At 38.4% G+C, this 23,793-nt stretch overlaps 1 protein-coding gene across 1 annotated transcript; it reads right to left on the reverse strand.

Annotated features, from left to right (window-relative positions):
• Positions 1 to 166: 166 nt before the first annotated feature.
• LOC114521773 (protocadherin Fat 4-like) lies at positions 167 to 22,039 on the reverse strand. Its single transcript, XM_028542313.1, is given in 40 exon segments — positions 167 to 527; positions 708 to 963; positions 1,272 to 1,380; positions 1,830 to 1,856; positions 1,942 to 2,075; positions 2,211 to 2,454; positions 2,683 to 2,994; positions 3,064 to 3,268; positions 3,707 to 3,795; positions 3,905 to 4,180; positions 4,511 to 4,706; positions 4,923 to 5,043; positions 5,250 to 5,335; positions 5,638 to 5,852; positions 6,139 to 6,249; positions 6,531 to 6,764; positions 6,891 to 7,274; positions 7,427 to 7,689; positions 7,836 to 8,407; positions 8,409 to 8,647; positions 8,956 to 9,440; positions 9,442 to 9,880; positions 10,257 to 10,703; positions 10,923 to 11,088; positions 11,308 to 11,545; positions 11,857 to 12,152; positions 12,292 to 12,905; positions 13,279 to 13,584; positions 13,724 to 13,823; positions 14,011 to 14,182; positions 14,320 to 14,434; positions 15,043 to 15,363; positions 15,584 to 16,488; positions 16,609 to 16,766; positions 16,898 to 17,019; positions 17,125 to 17,253; positions 17,751 to 18,314; positions 18,848 to 18,985; positions 20,157 to 20,704; positions 21,526 to 22,039. Coding segments are annotated over 39 exon segments (10,446 nt in total). The 5' UTR covers positions 20,479 to 20,704; positions 21,526 to 22,039; the 3' UTR covers positions 167 to 191.
• Between the last annotated feature and the right edge of the window lie 1,754 nt (positions 22,040 to 23,793).

Genomic DNA, 23,793 nt, shown 5'->3' on the forward strand with positions numbered 1-23,793 from the left:
ATTATTTAATTATTTTACATCTTTTTAAATTAACACCAGTATTTAAATTATACTATTTGGTAACTCTTAGTGTTTTGACTAAATATAAATGGTTCATTTTAAGAATTTGATTTTGATGTAAAATAAAAGACAATCCCACTCTGGTTTCTTGGATGTTCTTGTTTTATCTTTTGCCAAAATTTTCATTCGCTTTAGACTTTGGAAATGTGATCTTTCAACACCACATTTTCGTTAAGGCCTTCGATATGTACCGGATTTGCTCGGAGATACTCGACAAGTTCTTTGAACGTCGTAAATGTTTGAGGGTTGGCGTCCTCACTACAAACAGCAACGAAGCTGTCACCTCGGCGATTGACGGGAATGTGTCGGAATTTCGGGTCGGTGTTCGGTGTTCGTACGCTAATGTAGAACTCTCCCATATCGAGTCCTGCGCGAACCAAGAACGTCCCTTCGCTATCTGTAGCATCCAACAAATCCTCAGCCTTAGCACGGGTGATGGAACCGTGGAACCACGGACTGGACTCAAGCTAGGGAAGCCGATAATAAATATGTGTGAACAAACAATGATAAAAAGCACTCGATTATGTGAATTCAAATGTCAAGTGAATTTTATGTTAAGTGGAATATTTGTTAATGCACCCTGTACTGGGCGGAGTGTAAATAAACAACCTGAATAAACATGTAGAATAAACAGCCTCATTCTTTACCTCTTCCAAGTAATCCTGATTATTTTTCCTCAACGCTTGTTGCGGATTTTCCACCATAAATCCTCCATCTTCCAGATCACGTGGGTTTCCATGCTTGTCTTCATAGATTTCCGAGAATGTTCTGTTATTTACTTCTCTAACTTCAGTGTTTTCCAACTCTCTCATTTTAATATCTCGTGATAATATGGCGTCAGAGCTGGGTGAGCGAGTCAAGATTGCTCGACCTCCAATGCTGAACCCCTTCCCTCGACGCTGTCTGTGTTGAAAAGTCATCATGTTTGAAAATCTTTCGTTAATATCATTGTGAAGGTGTTGCCAAACCGATATGATCAACAATATATTGATTCAATATGATTTGATTCCAAGTTTTAGTAAGTTAACATCAGCAAAATCACGTTATTTTTGCTGGTTGATTATAATTGTTATGATAGGTTATTGAATTGTATTTAGTTTATTGAATGAACTGATCAATTTATTTATTAAAGCAAGTGTATGCACGATTGGTTGGTGGTCTTCAACGCAGCCTAAAAATATTACTTCAGTTGTAAAAAAAATATTACATACCTAGAACGACTAGCAAGCAAAACGGCCAAAATGACAAGAACAAGGAGAATGATAACGCCCACAACTACTCCAACGATGGCTCCTGACGAGAAACTAGAATCGCTCCCATCTATGTGAAAGGGATCATTTCAAAAACAGTTAGAACCTGATCATTGATGTTCAGTGGCTAAAATGGGCGTAATAGGAAGAAAAAAGTATAAATACGCCTTTTGACAAATAAAAAGCTCCCCAGGAGAATACAGGGAGAAAGGTGGCGGCAGATTGAAATATGAAAGGCAGTGAAATGATGCCTCCGATAACAAAAAGCTCTGGGCGACATAATTAATTAACAATTAAGAAATAGAAAACATTTTCCGTGTTTCTATACAGTTATAGAAACACGCTTCCCGACCAATCAGCACGCGCGTACTATAAATGTTATATTATAATGAAGTATAATAAATACACAGCAATTAAATAAGACGATATACACAACAAAGATAACATGGGAAATTGATATATAACAAAGATAACATGGGGGGGGGAGGAATCTGCTATATTATCCATAGATATACACACCTGATCCAGCTGTCTTTACGGAACGTGCTGTGGTAGAAAACGTGAATCAATGTTAAAAACAGCGCATTGTATAAAACTATAAAACATATTCTTCAATTTCATAGACAAATACCTCTTAAGGCTACATCATACATGTTGTGTTTATTCAACTTTTGTTCAATTTTTCCTTCCAACAATATGCTGACTGTATCCGAAGCTTCCATATCTTCGCCGTTTGCGAGGCGAACGATGAATGCCAGAGATACACTAAACAAGCAAGAACTTGTCTTTTATAAACCAAACATGATGTTTTTAAGGATCTAAATCGCATTTCACAACCTTCGAGAAACGTTTGACAACACTCCGATCCGTATTAACAAGAGTGCATGCATGTATACGTACCGTTTCGGGCTCATTGGCGGTGGTGTAGTTGGTTTTTTTTGTTCACGCCAGCCATTCTCATCTTTACATGACGATACCATATCTTGATTCAACATAGTATCGCAGACATATTTTTGTTTTGGGGGCGAGGCACAGACGAATATAATTTTCAATCTAAGTTCGGCTTCCAGTGCGTTGTGCTCCGTGACACGAACTGAACAGTCGCTATAATCAACCACTGTAACATCACGTCTGCTGCGTCTACCTGCATGGTAGGTATTAAACGATATATCAAAACTTTAGGTGAGCTATCAAAAATGATTTTGTACATAATATTATCTAAAAGGCCATTGTTTCCAGGCAAATTAGGTAATACTGCCTTTTCTCAAGTTTGTCGACGGTGGAACAGCACCATGATTCTCGGATGTGCGAAAGCAAGAAAAACTGATACAGCAAAAATGCATTCAAAAAAAGAATAACATTACGTCATTACCATTTTGTGTTTGTTCCGTTGCTCCATCATCGATTGCATTCTTGATCTCTCTTGCTATGTCATACACCATCCAATCGTTAAACGGTCTTCTTACTTCATTTAGTTTAAACACCATATCAACTACACGGACGTCAGAAAGACACTCGTAGCCCAGTTGTGATTCTTTAGGATAACATTTCTCTGGCGCAGAACATTGGTTGGGTTTCTTACAAGTCGCCTCTGTGAATTGACAGAGCCTTCCAAATGTTGATCGTGGACAATCACACGAGAAACTGCCGCGTCTGTTTACGCATGTGCCATTGTAACAAGGTCCTGTGAAAACGCATCAAGTTTAAAGTTTACATAATATTCCAGTGATGTATATAGCCCAGTTATACTCACCTAACTTGCATTCGTCAACATCAATTTGACATTGTTTCCCAGTCCACCCTCGGGGACATTGACAAATAAAATCGGATCCATTAGTTTGACATCGCCCGTTGTTAAAACAAGGATCAGATGAACAAGATGTTAGATTACATAATTCACGTGGTTTCACAAATGCAACTACAGTCATTTTCCCTTCCGTCAAGGTTTCGATGGTTTCCTTAAAAAAACAAAAATAACAAATGTTCAAGCTGCAATTCTGGTTTCCTGCGAAGTAAGAACAACTTCATCAATCAAGTGCAATCATTCTTCAAGGTCTTTAGGACGTGTTTCCAGACTTGTTGTTTTATTTCTTGGGCCAGTTGTAAGAGCTGCCCGTAAATTTTAAATATAAAATTAGGTATACATATTCACTGCCAAAGTTAGCCTGGATGGAAATGCAATGATATTAACTGTTCGCGATAAACTTTTATGGTTTAAAAATTTAAAAAGCACAAAACAGTACTTGAAAATTGTTGGACGATATTGGTTCATCCATTGTGGAACCAGTAACAGGGCCGCTAACCTTCTCCTCCGCAAAGATTAGCGATATTTCAATTATTTTTAATTTCAAACTCGACGAGAATTTTAGAAAGAGGGTAATCCTGACAATATTTACCTCAATGTTGGTAATATTAAAATACTGACACTTTTCCTTGTTGTGAGGCTTGTTGACTGTCAATTCCATATCAACCACAGCGTCTGCGACTGGATAAATATCAGTTAAACACCTGATTTAGCTATACACGTATTAATAATCAAGTTAAACACAAAACAAAGGAATAATATTCGACTTTATATTCAGTTCCCGACTTACCATAAACTTCGATGCGAGCTGGCTTAGATATGCTAGGTTTGGCATCAGGGTAATTTGAAACTTTGCAGTGATAGGACTGTGTATCTTCTGGGACCGCTCTTTCGATCACGAGATCGGACTTATCAGCGATAATACCTTCTTGGATCGCGATAGGTTTATTATCTTTGTACCATTTGTACGAGATAGGTGTATCACCGGCGGCGCGACACCTTAAGGTAGCCTTCTTATTAACCTCTACCCACGTGTCCTCAGGATGAACGACCACTCTGGCCGGTTCTTTATATACAAAAATAGAATTGTGTCATAACAATGTTTGCAAATACTTTCCATCCTATGATTGTCAAGGAGCTATCACAGGCGATAACAAGTTGGAGAGAAAGATTTACAAGTAGACAAAAACCTCGAAACAAGCCTTCGGAACACGTCTTGATACGTTGTTTGAGAGATATATAGAGATATACAGAGATATACAGAGATATAGAGAGAGGGATTTAGAAGTATATTCGTACAGTTCCATTGCAGATTTGTCAGAACATCATGAGCGCTGTTTTACGGGTAAATGTTCCGCTTTACCACTCACAATGAGTTTTTAAGATATATACCAACCTTTAACTGAAAACGTACGAGGCGTAGAAAGAATACTTCCCGCTTCACTTGATGATTGACACGAGTAAACACCATCGTCATTCTTTGTCAACTTTTGAATCACGTATCCCCCGTTCTTTAACCAATCAGTGACAGGAACACTATTTCTGAACCATCTGTACTCTGGGATAGTATTCCCTTGAGCACTGCAATTGAACTAGAAAAGAGAACAGAAGAAGATCGTATCTTCAAGCAATTTCTTGCCTTGCTTTGGGATGGAAAAAAGACAGCTACAGTTGCAACTAAAGAAGTTAAGAAAGGATCAACGATGGAAACGTACACATCATTTGTCTCGTTTTAAAGCACTCATATTCTTATAAAGTTTAAAATATAAAAAATGGAGTATGAGATATAAAAAACCTTGCCGACTTACTATTGCTTTCTCTCCGACAAAAGCATCCTTAGGGACGACGATTTTATTAAAATCACACAAAGTTTTCACACTAACATGACCACGTGTAGATACAGAAAAATCCATTGCTTCGCATTTTATACTGAAAAAAAGAGTTATAATAATATAACAAACTCATTTTAAATATTTCTTTATCCTTAGAAAAGATACTCGAAAACAAGTCGCATCTAGTACAGCCCTCCCCTCAACTTCTACAATAAATCCATCTTTCGACAACAATAGTTCGTTAGGCCTCCACAGAGGTCAATAGCTGTGAAACCAAATCAATCCGGGGAGGATGTAACTCACCCAGTAACATTCAGCGTCGTTGTGGACATCATCGACACATTTCCTTTATCAGTAGCTGACACATTCAACGTACGATATGAACCAATCTGTGAAAAATATCATTCATTTAAAGCGAAGAAGCAAATGAAAAAATTATATTGTTTGATACTAAGTTCCAATGCTAAGGAATAAAGCAATCAGCAACTACCGCACGTCATCAGTGATTTTGTTACCTCACCCGTAGACTCTGCAAGCGGTGATGTATTTTCCCAACCTGGTAGGCATTGTTACCAGATATGAGCATTCATTACTAAAGCAGGGAATCGCTCGTGTACCGTGTAGGTATTGTCTTCAAAATGGATTAGGGTGAATGAGTACTGTCTTTGTTACTCTAAGATCCATCACTTACCCTAATTACACGTTCCAATCCAAAATCAAACTCGGAATTAATTCCTTCGTCAGGATCAGTTGCATTAAGCCATAACAAACTGCTTGTATAGATGTCCTTCAATTCATATTCGTACGAATCTTGTAGAAACTTCGGAGCATTGTCGTTTAAATCCGTCAAAAAAATGTTCACTTTGGCAATAGACTTCGATAGTTCGGCCTCATCGATACTCTCATCTTTTAAAAGAAAGTGAAAAATTGAGTTGAATACATCGTTGAATTTGCAAACGTTTTTTTTTCACGTAGCTAAGTAGGTTTTCTACTCCGAAATGTAGTTTATTCAAAGATACTTTTGCTGTTCTCTAACAGACACTTTTGTTAAACTTGTCAGTTTAGTTGGTGGATTAGTGGATTAGGACCGGGAAAAGATTAATAAACACAGATTACGATAGATAAATAAATACATTCTAACAGAAAAATTACGAAATACGCCTTTGTCAGATAAAAAATGTAAGATTCATACCAATATCAACCCCAGTTCGATTGACACCACAAAAATCATTGCCAGCTCGGACGATAAGATTATATTCTGCCACATTCTCGCGGTCAACGATAGGCCCCGCCTTTACGATGCCTTAGAACAGAACAAGTTAGAGATTAATATCACCAATACTCGCAATTATCTAAGACCTAGCTCTTTTGCTTTTTGAGGAACGCTCAGCATGGTCGGACTTCAGTCGTATGGAAGAATTATATTTTCTGTTTGAGATACATGTTTTTCCAGTTTCACCTGATGTTTGAACAAATACCATTCAGTCAATCACTAAACCTCTAGGGGAAGCAGGTTGAGACGCCGGTTCAGAACCAGAAGAGAGTTTAGAGACGAAAATAAAGAATTCTACGGGATTGACTCACCAGCGGACGGGTCCATTATAAATGTGCCCTCGAAGTTTCCACTACGAATACCATAATTCAAATTTTCCCCCACAGTATCAATATCTGTTGCATATACTCGAACTATATCTGTCCAGTATGGTACATTTTCCTCTATTGTAACGTTGTACTCCTTCGGATTAAACTCAGGGCAGTTGTCGTCGATGTCAAGAACATTAATAATCAAATCAGCCGTGGTAGATAACGGTGAGTTTCCTGTGGTATATAAAATAATTATTTCATGAATGGTTTTATTTCAAATAAATGAAACACACTTCGTTGTCTAAGTGTACTCTCCAACTAATGTACTTTTACGTTAAAAAAGTCCAGTTAAAACAACACCTTTGTCCGTTGCAATAATTTTGAAAGTATGGTTTCTTTTTTGTTCGTAATCAAACGTCACACGGGTTGTAACCTCTCCAGTGTCACGATTTATCTTAAGTGATTGCTCTCCTCTGGACGTTAAACTATACTCAATCTCCCCATTCTTTCCAAGGTCGGGGTCTGTCGCCACGATTCGTGTCACGAACTCTCCCTTCGGCCGCTCCTCGGTAACGTTCGCTACGACCGTGTCAAGTCGAGGCGAGTTGTCGTTTGCGTCAAGGACGTTGACTTGTAGTAATGCAGTTGAGTTCCGAGATGGATTTCCTTGATCTCTCGCTTCGATTGTCATTTGAAACAAAGGGATAAGTTCGCGGTCTAATGGCTTAGTTGTTTTAACAATCCCTTTCAATAAAAAAATTACAATTTAGTCATTATTTATACATCAATTTAGTACAAGAGGATACTTGAATAACAATTATGCTATGACTGCATCGAAAACAATTCAACAAAACCACCAATATAGAATTGCACATCATGAATAACATAAAGTATACCTGTTTCTTTGTCTATCGTAAAATATCCCTCATCCCCGGAAAGAATGTCATAAGTGACCCGACCATTCAGATCAATATCTTTGTCACTTGCTTTAACTTCCATCACAAATGTTCCGTTCGATAAATTCTCGGTAACATTTTGCACGTATTTCTCCTTTGTGAACTGTGGATCGTTGTCGTTTTCGTCCAGGACTTTTATAGAGATCGTAAATTTTGAAGACTTAAGACTTGGATCACCTTTATCTTGAGCAACGATTTCTAACCTGCGATGAATTCAATGAATATAACTTACTTTTCATAACTCTACATTTAAATATTGTATATATATATATATATATATTACTGCACAATTTCATACAAAATTGAACTATGCATCAGATTATATCAAAACCTCAAAAACTGTTCCTACCTGAATTTGGCATCTTTCTCCCGATCAATATTTTCATAGACCTTGAGGTAACCAGAAACCTCGTCTAACGTGAACTTACGCTGTTCATTGCCGCCCTCAATTTTATACCGCAGTTCCGCATTCACGCCAAGATCTGCATCCGTGGCAGTTACTTTCATTACGACCTTGTCGATTGGAGAATTTTCTACAACTTCGATATCTTTTCCAGATGAATTGAACATTGGAGAATTATCATTAATATCGGTGATGTTAACCCTTACAACAGCCGTACTTGAAAGACTCGGTGAGCCTCCGTCGGTCGCTCGTACGGTAAGACGATAATAGTCGGTCGTCTCTCGGTCAAGCTCGCTAACTGGGCTGATCACACCACTCGCTGGATCCACAGTGAACATTACGTTAAGAGGATCTAAACTGTAAGTTACACCTCCGAATGGGTCCTTATCAGTGGCTTTGACAGTCAAAATTCCTGTATCTAATGCATGGTTTTCGGGGATGTTAACTTGGTATGAAGATGGGTTGAACTCAGGGAAGTTATCATTAATATTTTGAACCGTTATGGTAACATTTGCCGCGCCGAGGATTTGTGTGTTTAGTGTCTTTCGCATCAACAACAAGATTGTACTCTGTTATTTTCTCAAAATCAAGTCCAGCGTTGGTGTAGATGACGCCAGAATCACTTTCAATTCTAAAGTGGTCTTCATCGTTCCCAGAGACAACAGAGAATGTTATTTTAGCGTTTTTGTTAATGTCTTCGTCTGTAGCTTTGAGTTGAACGACGACCGTACTTAGGTTGGCTGACTCAGGTACTGATACTAAAAAAAATTACACAAAAATGGTAGATTGTTGTTCTTATGCAAGGAGCTTGGCCGTGTTATTGCTCCAGTTGCTGGAGATCTGTGGTGTATCACAATTTTAAGCCGTTTAAACACTTGCAATTCTCGGTCGATTTTATTCTTATGATAGATGTGAATCATGACATGCCTTTTCTCCAACATCCGCAGACTTTTTCACTCTTTCACATCCATCAAAAGAAGAAAATCGCACCTGTAATGTCGCGTGTAAACAATACGTCGCAAAAAAGCTGTTACAAGGCAGCGCTATATCGTATCAAGATACCTACCAAGATATGTAGAAGGTTTAAACACTGGCGGATTGTCATCAAGATCGGTAACTTTTACAACAAAATCTTTCGTAGAATACGAACTAGGTCTGCCTTTATCAGAAGCTTGAACCGTAAGTGTGTACTTATCCAAAGTTTCGCGATCAATCTTGCCTTTCGTGGTAATAACGCCAGTTTCATGATCAATTTGGAACGCATCCTTCACATTACCCCCAACAATTTCGTACTCAATCTTCCCGTTATCCCCGATATCAGCATCAGTTGCATCTACATCAAGTACTTCGGTATTAGCGGGAGAATTTTCCACGACACTTACAGTCGTGACAGTATTAGTAATGTTTGGGGCGTTGTCGTTCGCATCTGTAATATTTATCCTGACAGAACATTCCGTTTTCGCCGTTGGAGTCGATGGAGCAAAAGCTGGTTGATTATTGGCGCGTAAATGCAAAATAAATACCGCATTCGTTTCCCTATCGGGCGACTTTCTTGACGCTAATTATTCCCGTGACATTGTCAATTTCAAAATGGTTAAAATTGTTGCCTGATATTATCGAATAAAAAATTTTTCCATTCGCGCCTGAGTCCGGATCACTGGCTTCGACTCGCAAAACTGTCCCTCCCTTCGCAGTGTTTTCACGAAGATTTGTTGTGTAGTCCTTTGAAAAACGTGGTTTATTATCATTCAGGTCATTCACAGTTACTGTAACTTTGGCTTTTGAGGACAACGAAGGCGTTCCCGAGTCTTTAGCGGTGACAACGATATCATAATTTGCGATCTTCTCCCGATCAAGGGGTGTTTTGGTGGAAATAACACCAGAATTGCTGTCAATGGAGAATTTCGTTTCTGCAGCACGGTCCAAAGAGAATGTAATTTCAGCGTTCTTCCCTTCATCTGCGTCTGTTGCATGTACGGTCAATAGCACTCCTAAAAAATTACTTAGGCTTAATTTTGAATTGAGTATGATTTCCACTCGACATTAAGACATTTAACCCTATCCTACAAATCCCACATCGAGTGAAGTTCCATAAAATCGTAAATAAATTACCCCAGCCAACCACACCTACCCGCATGTTAACCAACCTACCCGCATGCTAACCAACCTACCCGCATGCTAACCAACCTACCCACGTGTTAACCAACCTACCCGCATGTTAACCAACCTACCGGCATGTTAACAAACCTACCCGCGTGTTAACCAACCTACCGGCATGCTAACCAACCTACCCGCATGTTAACCAACCTACCCGCATGTTAACCAACCTACCGGCATGCTAACCAACCTACCCGCATGCTAACCAACCTGAAGCTGAATTTTCGTCGATATCTTTGGTATACGCTTTAGGTTTAAATTCTGGTCCGTTATCATTCTCGTCCGTCACAATAACAGTAAGATTCTGTGAACTGGACTTTTCTTTAGCTCTTGTATTCGTTACTTCTGTCACGGTGACGGTCAGGTTGTATTGTGCCACTGTTTCTCTATCCAATTTATTTTTTGTTGTTAATAATCCGGAATCACTGTGGATAGCTAAATCATCATTTGTGTTTCCCTTAGTTATCGAGAAAGTCAGTTTGTTTCCGTCTTTGTCTGTCGCGTTGAACTTCACTACTTTAGTTCCTATAGCAACGGCTTCGCTGACGTGTACGATGGGAGAACCAGGGACAAATGTTGGAGCGTTGTCATTCGTGTTTTTCACGTTTATTGTCACAGAACTTTCACCTGACTGTGATGGATCGCCTTGGTCGGTGGCTGAAATTGATATGAATATGACAGTTCGGCATGCAGTGTGCAGGAGTTTCAGTAAACTAAACTAAAAACTATTTTCATGTTTGCATAACTCTGTCATTTGAGTAAATGATTACCACAGAGTTGAGAAGGATCAAACGTCATCACACAAAAAGACGTAAACACAACGATGGCTTCAAAATAGGAAAACTTTGTTTTCAAAAATCAAAACGCCAACAATACCTTTGACAGTCAAAGTGTAGACTTTCTTTTTTTCATAATCGAGATTTTTTGCAGTCGTTATCAAACCACTGTCGACGTCAATAGTGAAATCTTCCTTTTGCTCTCCTTCAGTGATACTGTACTTTATTTGACTGTTTACACCTTCATCCAAGTCCGTTGCTAAGACCTGACAAGGGTTTGAAGAACTCGTCACGAGAATTCAGACAGAATTAACGAAAGAATCGGGCAAAGACAAGGGTGACTTTTTCACGTTTGAAACCCAACAACGGAGCAAAAGGTTTGCGTAGAAAAAGAAAACTAATTTCGATTACAGTGAATTTAAAGGATTACTTTTTTCCATGTAGGAAGAATCAAATATATTTGATCAACAAAAATCTTATCCAACCTGTACAACTCGCGAGCCTACAGCAGCATCTTCTGCGATCTGACCAGAATATAGCCGTGATGTGAAAATCGGGGCATTATCGTTGACGTCCAGGATTTTAATTGGAACTTCCTGACGGGAGGATAACCCGGGGCTGCCGTGATCTGATGCTTCAATTGTGAGTCGGTAATTTGCCAGTTTTTCACGGTCTAGTTCTGAAGCCACTGTTATATCACCGCTGTCTTTGTCAATGGCAAATCTATATAAAATATTTCATGCATTATGGTGAGATTATTTTAACATAGACATTTTCACAATACGCCATCACTGATCGCAACGGCTCAACTGAACTATCCATTTCTTCTTTATTAAATTAGACATACTGCTGAGTGCTCTCATTAGTGTATAATTTCATTTGTAGCATCTCTAGTCCTGCTACAGGATTTTCATGAGGAATTTCATGAATCGAGGTTCATCAAACCTGGTAAAAGCACTATAGTCTGTGACTCTCTGTGTGCAAGTGCAAACGTTTAAGTCTATGTATTAAATAAAATGATAAAAAGAGCGTACGCAGTTTGTATATTTCCTCTAACGATCGTGTACTTGACTCTGCCATTGTTGCCATCATCAGGATCGCTTGCAGTAACTTTACCAACATTTTCTCTCACACTGGTGTCTTCCTTCACTTTAGAACTATACTTGCCATTGAACGACGGTTCATTGTCATTCTTGTCGACCACATTAACATTCACCTGAACGTTTGCACTCCTGCTTGGCTTACCAAGATCCTTAGCTTTGATAGTTAATGTATATGAACTTTTCGTTTCCCTGTCCAAAGAAACTTTTGTTCTTATTTCACCTCCATCCTAAAATGAAAATTATTCATCATAGGAATCGCTCATTTTCCATAACGAAAACATTGCTTTAAAACATCGCCCCAAAATGACACAGGAAACAGGTCTGGGAATCTTGGGTGAAATTGGGTGTTTTCTCGCTGTAACTCACCTTTGAGACACTGAATTGGTCACTCGACGAAACCAACTCGTAGACAACCTTCCCGTTATCTCCAATGTCTTCATCGGTAGCACGAACAAAACATACTCTAGTGACACTGGCTGAATTTTCATCAATACTACAATCATATGGAGATTTCGTAAACTTCGGATCATTATCATTCCTGTCAAGTACCGTAACCTCCACTGGAACTTTCGTATACAGAGAAGGCGTGCCCTTATCTCTCGCCTCAATCTCAAGCGAATACGACGCTATATCTTCTCTATTCAAGGCTTTCCTCGCGTAAAGTTCTCCGGTATCTTTAAACTCAAATGTCTTATCATCACCACTAACAATCGAATAGACAATTTCAGCATTCTTTCCTATATCCAAATCTACTGCGCGTCCGAGATCCCCAACTTTCGTATCCTCCGCGTTATTTTCATAAATTTTAAAGGAATAGGAGTTGTTAGTAAAGCGTGGATTATTATCGTTAACATCTGTTATGGTTACAATGAATTTCACTACGGAGGATCTGGGAGAACTACCATCATCTCGAGCTTGGACAGTTAGTTCGTATTTATCTCGGGTCTCTCGATCCAAACTCGAAGCGACAGATAAAGTTCCTATAATGAAAATATCGCAATGACTGAACTGAGCCGAAAAAACATTTTGGGATTCCTTTGGATCGGAACGGACAGGAAAATTTCCTTTGTCGGTGAGTTCTTAGGCGGCGTTTATACAAAGGAAACTTTCATGTCCAGTCCGATCCAAAGGAGAATTTTCTTGAGTGGAAACTAGCCTTAAGTTTGACCAAAAGGAAAGTTATCCGTTCTAAACTGCATGGCTGTCTGGAGCATCCATAGTTACGACGCATTTGATAGGAGGAAATTCAGAGTTTGAAAGATTCAAACTTGAAGATGGAACCAAGGGAAACATTACCTCGTGGAACTGCATGGATGAACAATAAAAATAGAGCAAAAATCTACAACAACCTACCAGCAGCATTAATTCTAAATGCATTCCCAACATTTCCATCTATGATGTAATATGATATACGACCGCGGGGGCCTGAGTCTGCATCTGTAGCTTTCACTCCACCAACCACGTGACCAACTTTAACATTTTCTGCGACGTTTTCGTTGTATCGATCCTTCTCAAAGATGGGATCGTTATCGTTGACGTCTCCCACGAAAATTTTAACTGGCTCTGGAGTTTCCCGACCACCGCCATCTCTTGCAGTAACAGTGAATGTGTAGTCTCTTTTCTTTTCATAATCTAATGACTTCCTTAATTTAATGTTACCTAGAACCAAAAAAGTTGATTAAGGAATATAATTATCAACTACGAGCAACTACATGCCAAACCTCACAATTCAAGCCTCTGTGAGACTACGAAGATACAAAAACACAGTCACATGCATTACATAAAAAATACAAATTACCAGTGTTGTCTATGCTGAAGGTTTCCTGAGCAATTGGAGGTGATGTTATACTGTACGACACTTGCCCAAAACTTCCAGAATCTTTGTCTGTTGCTGTGACCTAAAATAAAAAATTACAGCTAAAATAAATGGTTTTCTTTGGATGCAGTGATCGACTATATACAGCCGTGTTCTTCCTGCGCGTGGCGGAGGGGGGGAGGGAGGGGGGTTTGGTTAAGGTGGTAACGAAATATGCTTCAATATTCCTCACTCAAAAAAAGATGCTAACAAAGATGCGATATTTGTACCTTAAGAATGAGCTTGTTTTTCGGAAAGTTCTCGAGAACTGATTTACGATACGGTCCTTGGAATATTGGAGAGTTATCGTTGACATCAACAATTGTTATCGAAACTGTTGTTCGGGCGCTTAACGGTGGAGAGCCTCCGTCTGATGCTTGAACAGTCAGTGCATAGGAATCTCTGCAATAATAAATGAATTCAAGGAAATACATTATCACTAGCTCTTTCTAAATTCTGTACATCTTACCCATGTTTTTCAAGGGCAACAAACGGAGAAAAATGAATTCCGAACGAAACCAAAAAAAATCATATTTTACCTTGTCTCCCTATCTAATTTTGAGTAGACTTTAATTAATCCAGAACTTTCGTCCACAGCAAAAGCATTTCCAAAGTTACCTCCAACAATTGAGTAATGTATCTGACCATTAGCGTCTAAGATAACAACATTAGTGCAAACGTGACTTTTTCGTTGTGTTTTGAGTTTTTGTTTATAAGATCTTAATTACTTCTACCAAGAGAAACACTACAGAACTAGTATAAGGCTATCCTGTATATACAGTTTAAAACTGTATGATTAAGCTATCCAGCTAGCACAAATAAAGATGACTTGGCTTAGGTTTTACTGTATATAGTAACATACATAACTCTGCATAGCGAGAAAGATGAAGAACAGATTAGAACTGACAGAGCTTAGTTTAGGTTTCCTCTGTGGTGTCACTGCATGGGTCAATATACGAGTTAACTCTATACGATTTACTGTGAATTGCAAAACTAGTTGAATGAAATAAACTTAGTTTAAGTTTCCTCCTGAGGAAACACTGTATCAATCGGATGATGAATAAGAGATGATCAATTAGAAGATCATTAAAGATGATTATTCAGAGATCATTAATCATAGATGTTTAATCAGAGTTGATAAATCAGATGATCAATAAGAGATGATCAATAAGAGATGATCAATCACAGACGATCAATGGATATTGATCAGCAAAAAATGATGGTAGAGTTATCCAGTATAATGAAGACAATCACTGATGTACCTGAGTCCGAATCGTTTGCCTTCACCGTGAGTACGACTTCGCCAGGTCTAGCATCCTCTCTGACATTTTCGCTGTATGATTCAACAAATTTCGGTGCATTATCATTAACGTCGACAATCTTCACGGTTACATCCTTCGTCGAACTCTTCGCGTTCTTCCCCCCGTCTGATGCTTTCACTTGGAATTTATATAGTGGTTTCGTCTCGAAGTCCAGTTTGGAACGTGTTGTTATTCTCCCAGTTGAAGAGTCAATATGAAAAGCGGAGGAATCGCTGCCTGTCATTGTGTATGTGATTTCTGCGTTGATACCTTCGTCCGCGTCTGAAAAACAAAAAAAAGCATGAGAGCAGAAGCGTAAACACATTCTCTCCTCGCTCAGACGACTCTGAAGAATTATATTCACAATTTCATACTAGGAACGATAGTAGAACATCTCATTATTAAAAACACAGTGAGATACTCTGATCATCAGATTTTGGTCTTCATTGCTAACCTTGGCTTGTGGTAATTAAGGGCTTCTGAAATAATCATCATAATTTACCTTGGGCGCTGACTTGAACAACATTGCTGCCAATTTGTTCACTTTCCAGTATATCGACCTTGTAAGGACCGCGAAATTTGGGAGCATTATCATTCTTATCATTAATATCAATGATAACATGAACACGATCGGTTAGTCCTCCACAGTCCCTCACGGTAACATAGAAACTATAGGAAGGCTTTTGCTCTCGATCTAAGGCTCCGTTTGTTAAAATAACACCACTAGCATCCACCTTGAAACTACTACTAACAGATGACGGTAAGATATACTGTAACGGAGAACAAGGGGTTCTTATATCAGGATCTGTACCTATCACAGCCGCGGCAAAACTGGTTCCTGTCGGGACATTCTCGTCGACGGAGTATTTACAATTATTATTATTGCATCTAATCTTTGGTGGCTCGTTGACATTTTGAACATTAACGACTAACTTGGACGTGTCTTTTTCACCACCGCCGTCTCTAGCTTCAAGATTCAGCGTATATGTAGTAATTGACTCGTAGTTTAACGCTCCAGTAAGTATAACCTGTCCTTGTTGATTAATCCTGAATTTATTTTCGGGAGATTGAGAAGTAATAGTATAGGTAATCTGTCCATTGACCCCAACATCGGCATCAGTTGCTAAAACAGTTTTCACGATAGTGTTAATTTGAGCATTTTCTAAAACGTTAGCCTGATAATTGTCCTTGGTAAATTTAGGTTTGTTGTCATTCTCATCCTCGACTACAACAACTACTTTTGTTCTGCTTTTATGACATTTGTTCGCTACGTTTTCAGCCACAATAACCAATGAATACGATGCAATATACTCTCTGTCAAGTGGTTTTTTCGTGCGCAGTATTGGAGTATCGGAATCGATAGTGAATGCATCCTCTCTGTTTCCATCTGTGATCTTATACTTTAAACTAAATAAGCAAAAAAGTCAATTATACTCGGTATATAAGCACAAAACACTCACTGATGAACAAACAAATTTATCCTTCAACTTCTCAATAAATACTCATAATGAATATCTCAATAAATACCTGTATCTGTTGGTCGCCAAGTCTAATTGACTGATCGGCGTGGGACCTTGGTTTTCATTAACTTTGAGAGTGTTCGAGGTTCTCAAAAACAGGTTGTCCCAAAATGACAAAGTGAATTTGTTTGTATTTTGCTGGCCTTGTACAGCTACAAAAACCGTCTAGAATGAAAACATCATGTCACTGAGATTATTTCAATTTTCAACTGATGGGAAACAATGCTTAGGCCAATTAAATATGCTCCAAAACTGTAGGTAGAGTAGGGCCGAAAATATATAGTAAACTTGCATACCTTTTTGCTGTCAACTGCAACAGAGACTGCTTTAGGCGATGTGTTTTCCTCGTTTTTTTGACTTTGTGGATCCAAGGGTCCGGGATTCTTTGTCGTTCTGGAGGCGTACAAATGACTTATACCTGGGAAGAGTTTAACTCAATATTAATGAGTTCTAAGATAAATGGCGCCGGTATTTGTCTAGGTTGTTTTAAGGTTATTATATACGTCTGCAGGCTATAACGTACCTGTTATATCCCGAAGTTCAACACTGACTTGGTTTTTGGTGACAAATTGAAACTGGGTTCGGAAATATTTAAATGAGCCACTCTCCACTGAGGTGACAGAATCTTTACATGAGTCGATCAAAGATCCCTCTGGAATGATTCAAAGGAGTCGATTCATTGATGAAAAACTTTAAAAACATTATTTGTTATTGCAATAGACGATTTGCATAATAGACTATAAATTTTCATTCTGCAAAAGTGTTATTTGCAGAAATAGCCTAGGAAAATATGGCCTTAATTTCAAACGGTTGTTACAACATTTGGTTAGAAAATAGGAACAATTTTCGCACGCAATACGAAAGTATACAACGTTTGCAAACTCGTGGCTGTTCTTTCTGCATTTCAAAACACTTCCCGAGTCCCGACAATGCAAAATTACTGTAATTTATTATGTTTTGGAAATGAGCTCATTCCAAATTTTTTGACATATTTGCAAAACCTTGCCTAAGTCGTAAGTCATTTACTTTATCATAAGCTAGGTTAAAACAGAATTAGTCAGCTGCAATCTGCCAGGGTCCAAACAAAACACAAACAAAAAATGACTTCGCATTAACTAAGTATGCTGCAGAATGAAAGCAGGCACTTACCGCTACAGGAAACGGCGCTGAGACGATCAACCCAATCAGCAATGTTATCAAACGTCCTTTGAAAAACATAATCCTTGTCTGGATCGGAGGCGATTTGATTCAACTGAGATATGCTAATACCACTGCCTACTCCAATGCTAAATATACTTATGCCAATGTTTTTTAAAGCTTGCGCAGGAGGACCAACACTATCGCCTTGGGATTTTCCATCTGTGATCAGAACTAAAACCTTTGGTATTCCAGGGTCAGTTCGCATTCCTGCACTTGTGGTGAATATTTCTCTTTTGAGAAACTTCAGTGCCTCTGCAGTATACGTCCATCCAGATTGAAATGGGATCCCATCAACTGCACGTTTCATTTCAGATTTCGTAAAATATCTCACCAGGTTGAATTCTGTCTCGGTTTTGGTCGAGTATTGAACAACACCTATGTGCGTGCCTTTACGACCAATGTTAAAAAAGTCAACAACCTTTTTAACGAATTCTTTTACTTTCTGAAAGTTGTGGAGTTGGACACTGCCAGAACCATCCAATAAAAAGACGAGATCAACGGAGGTTTGACAAACTGAAATAAAGACGTTGTATTAAATTTGAGAGTTTTCAGAGGTAAAGTATAATGCTAGTGGTAAAGGTGATGTAGCTATATTACCACGGAAATAAGATATATTATTCTTCTGCCATAAATTTGTTATTTTTCCTTCTCTTTTATCAGTTAATTAACTAAACGAGTTTACCCAAGAGAGGTTTAGAAAACTTGACCAATCAAATCCAGATTATGGTGACAATGCAAAAATGCGAAGTCTGTCTGGTTTGCGTGATCTAGCGACTAACTATGGAAATCACCCTAAGAAATTGTAGCAATAGTTTGTAGTGGTAGATTTGCAGAAGTCCTCCCATGCAATTGTAATTCCTTGTTGCTTTTGTCTCGCCTCGCTCTCATAGATCGCAATCGTCGGCGATGACTGACGAATTAAACACTCTATTTTGAATAAAATGTTTTCGTCACCGACGGCCGACAATACATTGGTATTAAACTGTAGGCGTCATATGAGACCAGACTTGAAGTCTGTTAAATCACATACACTAGAAGTCGCTTACCATCGGGAATGACAGAAGCACGAATACGACCCGAAGGCGTGTAATGAACCCAGTCAAAACCAGCCTCGATTGCAAGTCCTCCCAATCGTCCTAGTCTTCCAGCATTTCCGTCGGATACTTCAAGAGCAACCGAGCGACCTGTTGATCATTAAAGAATAAAAATGCAAATGAAAACGGGTTGAGAAATTATGTTGCTTTTCCTGAGCTGTTGATGTCACAGGGCTTACAGGCTGTTTACATGAGCCTGCATGGTTACCTGAGATTCAACGAACCTCAGAAGATGATTTTGAGGTATTGAAATAAGTATTTATGAATCCAAACGAAACATGCTGTTGTTAGGATGATTAAATCACTGCTAGGATCATGTTATGTACTCCTTTCAGAGGACTCAAAGTCATTTCATATTTCTTGATACTCGGCTGAATCTCGGAAACTTGTCAACAGCCCCTTACTGGCTACTGCATGTGTTAACTCATCATCTGTCATAAGACAAAGCGACCCAGTGTGGTAAATAGTGTATAATCTTTAGAGGCCTTTTGAGGACACCCCCTGTAGCATAAACTGAAGTGGTTACTTCAGTCCAATTAAATCAAAACATGACATTGTTATTTCTTAATGTTTTTAAACACATTCAAGGTTTTCTTTTTAGGGATAAATATCCGGCCTTGCACAATGTTGACACAAAATGGCAGTTTTAATCGAATTTGCCCTAATTTATATAAATAATGAACTGTAAGCGTAACTCTATGTGTTATATACCATACCAATTAGTGCCGAATTTAGCGACAAAATCATACTATAGGCTTGATACTTCATGACAGAGGCCTTTACATTCATCATAAATCATGACAGCGGCCTTCAAGCACATTGCTAAATGTTTTAATATGGTGTATATATTAAATACAATTTAGTAAATTAACCAACTGAAATTGATTTAATTACTGTTGAAAGTGTGGCTCGCTTGCTCGCTCGTCTAAAATCTCCTGAACGCTCATAACATGCCATTGCGTACCGACCGCACGTATCCGGCGTGTTCGCCCACTGAGAACGGAAGATAGAAAAGTTTGAAAACGAAATACGACATCTCATGTCTGACACGCGGATGGATCAAGTTATTTCAGCGCTTTCGAATCATTTTTGTGTTTACGCGTAGACGCGGATAAATATTTTGGCGTTTTCAAAATTCTTTCGGCATCGTTCAGTTTACCAGTAGAGAAATGAGAATAACTTAAAATACGATCAAAACGCGCTTAAGTGAAACATCAGACAACTAAAATGCAAAATTACAATAAAAAAATACTAAACAGACCTTCGTAATGCAGCGAGGTAGGGTTATTTGGGTCCACACGGTCAGTCCAAGATTCAAGCACCTTTAAAGCAAGTCCGGGCCATTGTCCTCTGACTCGAGAAGCGAGGATATCCAATTTACTTTTTGTACGCGCAGTCATATACCGACAATCATCGTTGACATAAAGAGCATCATTGTTCGTGTTTCTGATCAGAATTTTTCTGAAGCGACCAGAGTTGCGAGGTATCACATCCCGAATTCGACTGCATACTTTGTTTTCATCGTCATTTGGAAATTTTTCGTCAACACTCAGATAAGTGGGTTTCTGTTGCGAGTTGACCATTCCCAAAGATAGAAAAGCCACGACAAAAACAAAATCTTTCATCTTGAAGTTGTCTTTCACTAAAACTGACTCGTCCTGGTGTGGTTTCGCCTTCTAGGCTATCAAAGCTAATCGACCTTGTTCTCTTTCCCTTTTTCTTTTTCCTGATAAATCTCTTGCAGAAAAATGATATTCTTGTATGACAGTAGGGAAGTGTTGATCCTGTCTGCCTTGCTTGAAGTCCAGTCTAGATAAATATTGAACTGCTCGTTAGTTTATATACCAACTGTTGCATCATCACGGAAATACCCAGAAATTACTAAAATGGTAAAGTTTGACAAAATTGAACCAACCCTAACACCAACGCAATCCCTTAGATTTTTTCCCTTTGATGGCGCTTAAACAGATACTACGGGGGTGATGTGTGCATTTTCAGCGCAAAATTAGGCGATTCATGCCATTACCATAGATAGGTGAAATTATAGTTGTAATAATAAAGTTGACTAGGTTTTAGAAACAAAAAGAGTGGATGCACGTGATGAACTCCCATGCACGTGCACGTGACCACCTCAAAACGAAATTGCGCTCTCAGTCCCGGTAGGTATATTTTCCAGTTTCCGCCGGTTTCGAGAGTTTGTTAGTTATCCATTACAATACAAATCCTGACCTACTTTAAAACTCATTTTCGACATGAATCCTGCAATTCCTTTTGAAGATTTAAGAAAGTTTCTTGCATTAATACACTAATCAAAACACTTGCTCGCCGCTTCCTTATGGAATAAAAGAAATAAAGGCGCCGAGAAGAGTCTACGTTTTTATCCTGTTGAAGCACAATATCTCAACATCAAGTACGGGGAGCTTGACATTGTGTTCGATGTCAGATGTGAAGAATATTCTAGGATGTTTTCGGTGAAAAACAGGAAGAGCGACCAGTGATCCACGGAGGGAAGACAAGGAAGCAGTCATCTACATAGAGCAGATAAAGTATCTGCTTGAGTAGGTAAGGACAGTTATCGAGCCATATTTATTCATGAAATACATGAATATGTTGCCAAAAAGTGGACCTACCCATTGTCAAGGGGCTACCCATTCTCACACCATCCACTTGTGTGTATAGGTTATCATTGAATATGAAGTGGTAGTTCTTGTCAAATGGGAACAAAGGTTTTTCAAATTCTGAGCGATCAAGGCCCTGGAAGAACCTGGTACTGAGAAAAAAGGTAAAACTCTCTGGATGCAAACCAACCTGCAGGTCCTGCAGTCCCGAATTTCGTTGCTGAATTGAGCCGATAAATGCATATTAAATTAAACCTCATAGCCAGATGGCGTCGAAAGCATGATAAGAAATCCTGGGTACGAGAGCGACTATGATTCTGTTCATTTCTTCATATAATTGTTACTTCATAAGCTACATTTGACAAGATTTAAACGTCTTTGTGATAGAAAGCCACACTCGAAAGTTGGCAGCATTTGGCTAAGGCTAAACACTTAGGATATGCGGTGCGAGTTTCCGGATGCAACATGCAGGTGTGTGCATCAGTGCATGTTAAAACGTCCGTGATTCAATGTTCCAGGAACATTAAGATAAATCCTACGTAATCTTAAGTAGCATCAAATGTGGTATAACAACTGCCTAAATAGAAAAAATACTTTTTGACGTTTCGACCTGAGGGCCTTCGTCAGGAGAGTACTAACTCTCCTGACGAAGGCCCTCAGGTCGAAACGTGGAGAAGTGTTTTGTCTATTTAGGCAGTTGTTATACCACATTTAATGCTAAGTTGTTTGAAGACGCTGTCACGCTGCTCCTTGGTTATATTTAATCTTAAGTAATCCTTTCCTCTCATTATTATAGCTACTACACCCCAGGTAACAACTCATAAAAACAGGAAAGACTTAGAAAACCCTCCCTACATTGAAATTGACGAATTCAATTTATTTTGGCGATTCTACAGTTTACAAAACATGTTACAAAACTTTGGCATTTTATCGGAATTGTGAGTGTTAAACCCCTTACACTGATCACCTCACAATGAGACTGACAACCCACTAAGGCCGACTTCCGCAAACAAAAAAGCGCATTATAAGACAATTATATAATTACGGACAAACACAAAGTCATGCACAGGTCAAAACACAGCCATATGATTTCATGTATCGGTGGGATATCACCGGTGGGATATTGAACACTGACATTATACAAAAAATACACAACAAAAGACGAACTTGTACCAATGGCAATGCAACACGAGTTCTCATTAAAACATTAGTTGAGTTTGTCAAAACGGATGAGCTGACAAAGAAAATATCTGAGCAAAGAAAATTTCGTTCGCACTATATTATATAACTAGAAAGAAGCGTCGGTTCTCCAAGCATAGACATGCATTGAACCGCAAATATGCAACCATGTTCTTCAACTTTTGATTTTCTTTGTGTTTCTCTTCAATTATCAACAAGCATGAAACATCATTGTTCAGAAATGCTAATTAAGTCTTGTTTTTATATATAGTCGTAATTCAACGAAAATACGCGATCCTGATGTAATGTCGATCCTAAAAGATGCTCATATATGAAAATATATTCGACAAAATAACCGTTTACGTTTTCTTTATTTCAAACAGTAAACCTGCAACAATTGTCACATACTTATTCTTGTCATGAGTTTATTTTAGTTTGAACAAGTACTGGCACACAGCACACCATACAAGGTCAAAAAAGGTGAACCATATAATAAATATATTCTAGCAATGTTCATCAGCGCTTAATCAAAACACGCGTCAAATAAATATTTACTGAGACAAATCAAACTGGCGTATTGCACCATAACATTCAGCAAGAAAAAACATCACAGCCACAGGTTTTCATTCTTACAATTCTCTCTACGTTAAGGCTGCTTTCTAATTCTAGTTACGCGTTTTTCATACGCACCGCGTTATAGTCTAAATCCTTCTATATGTTATCTTTGAAAAACGAAGTAAACAAATCGAAACAACTTAGTTTAGACCTGGGTGTTAAATAATAAAAATTTAGAAGCATTTCAAATTTCCCGTGCGTAGCTATATATAAAAAACGCATAACTAAAGTGCAGCCCTGACTCGTTTGGTCTTTTTTAGTTTGATTTATCTCAAAAACATTTCTAAAAGAAAGTTACTTTTTTTCACTTACCTTTTTCAACTAGTGTACTCTGTACGATCATATAGATCAAGATTTAAATCATGAACAATTAATACTTAATGTGTTTACGGGCAATTTGGTGAAATGTGAGTTTGAAAATTTATTCTACGTTTTTATGGCATGATTTATTCCACGTTTCTATGGCATAATTTATTCCACGTTTCG

This window comes from Dendronephthya gigantea, unplaced genomic scaffold (assembly GCF_004324835.1).
Source record: "Dendronephthya gigantea isolate DGI-Jeju-01 unplaced genomic scaffold, DenGig_1.0 000021F, whole genome shotgun sequence".
Classification (NCBI taxonomy): domain Eukaryota; kingdom Metazoa; phylum Cnidaria; class Anthozoa; order Malacalcyonacea; family Nephtheidae; genus Dendronephthya; species Dendronephthya gigantea.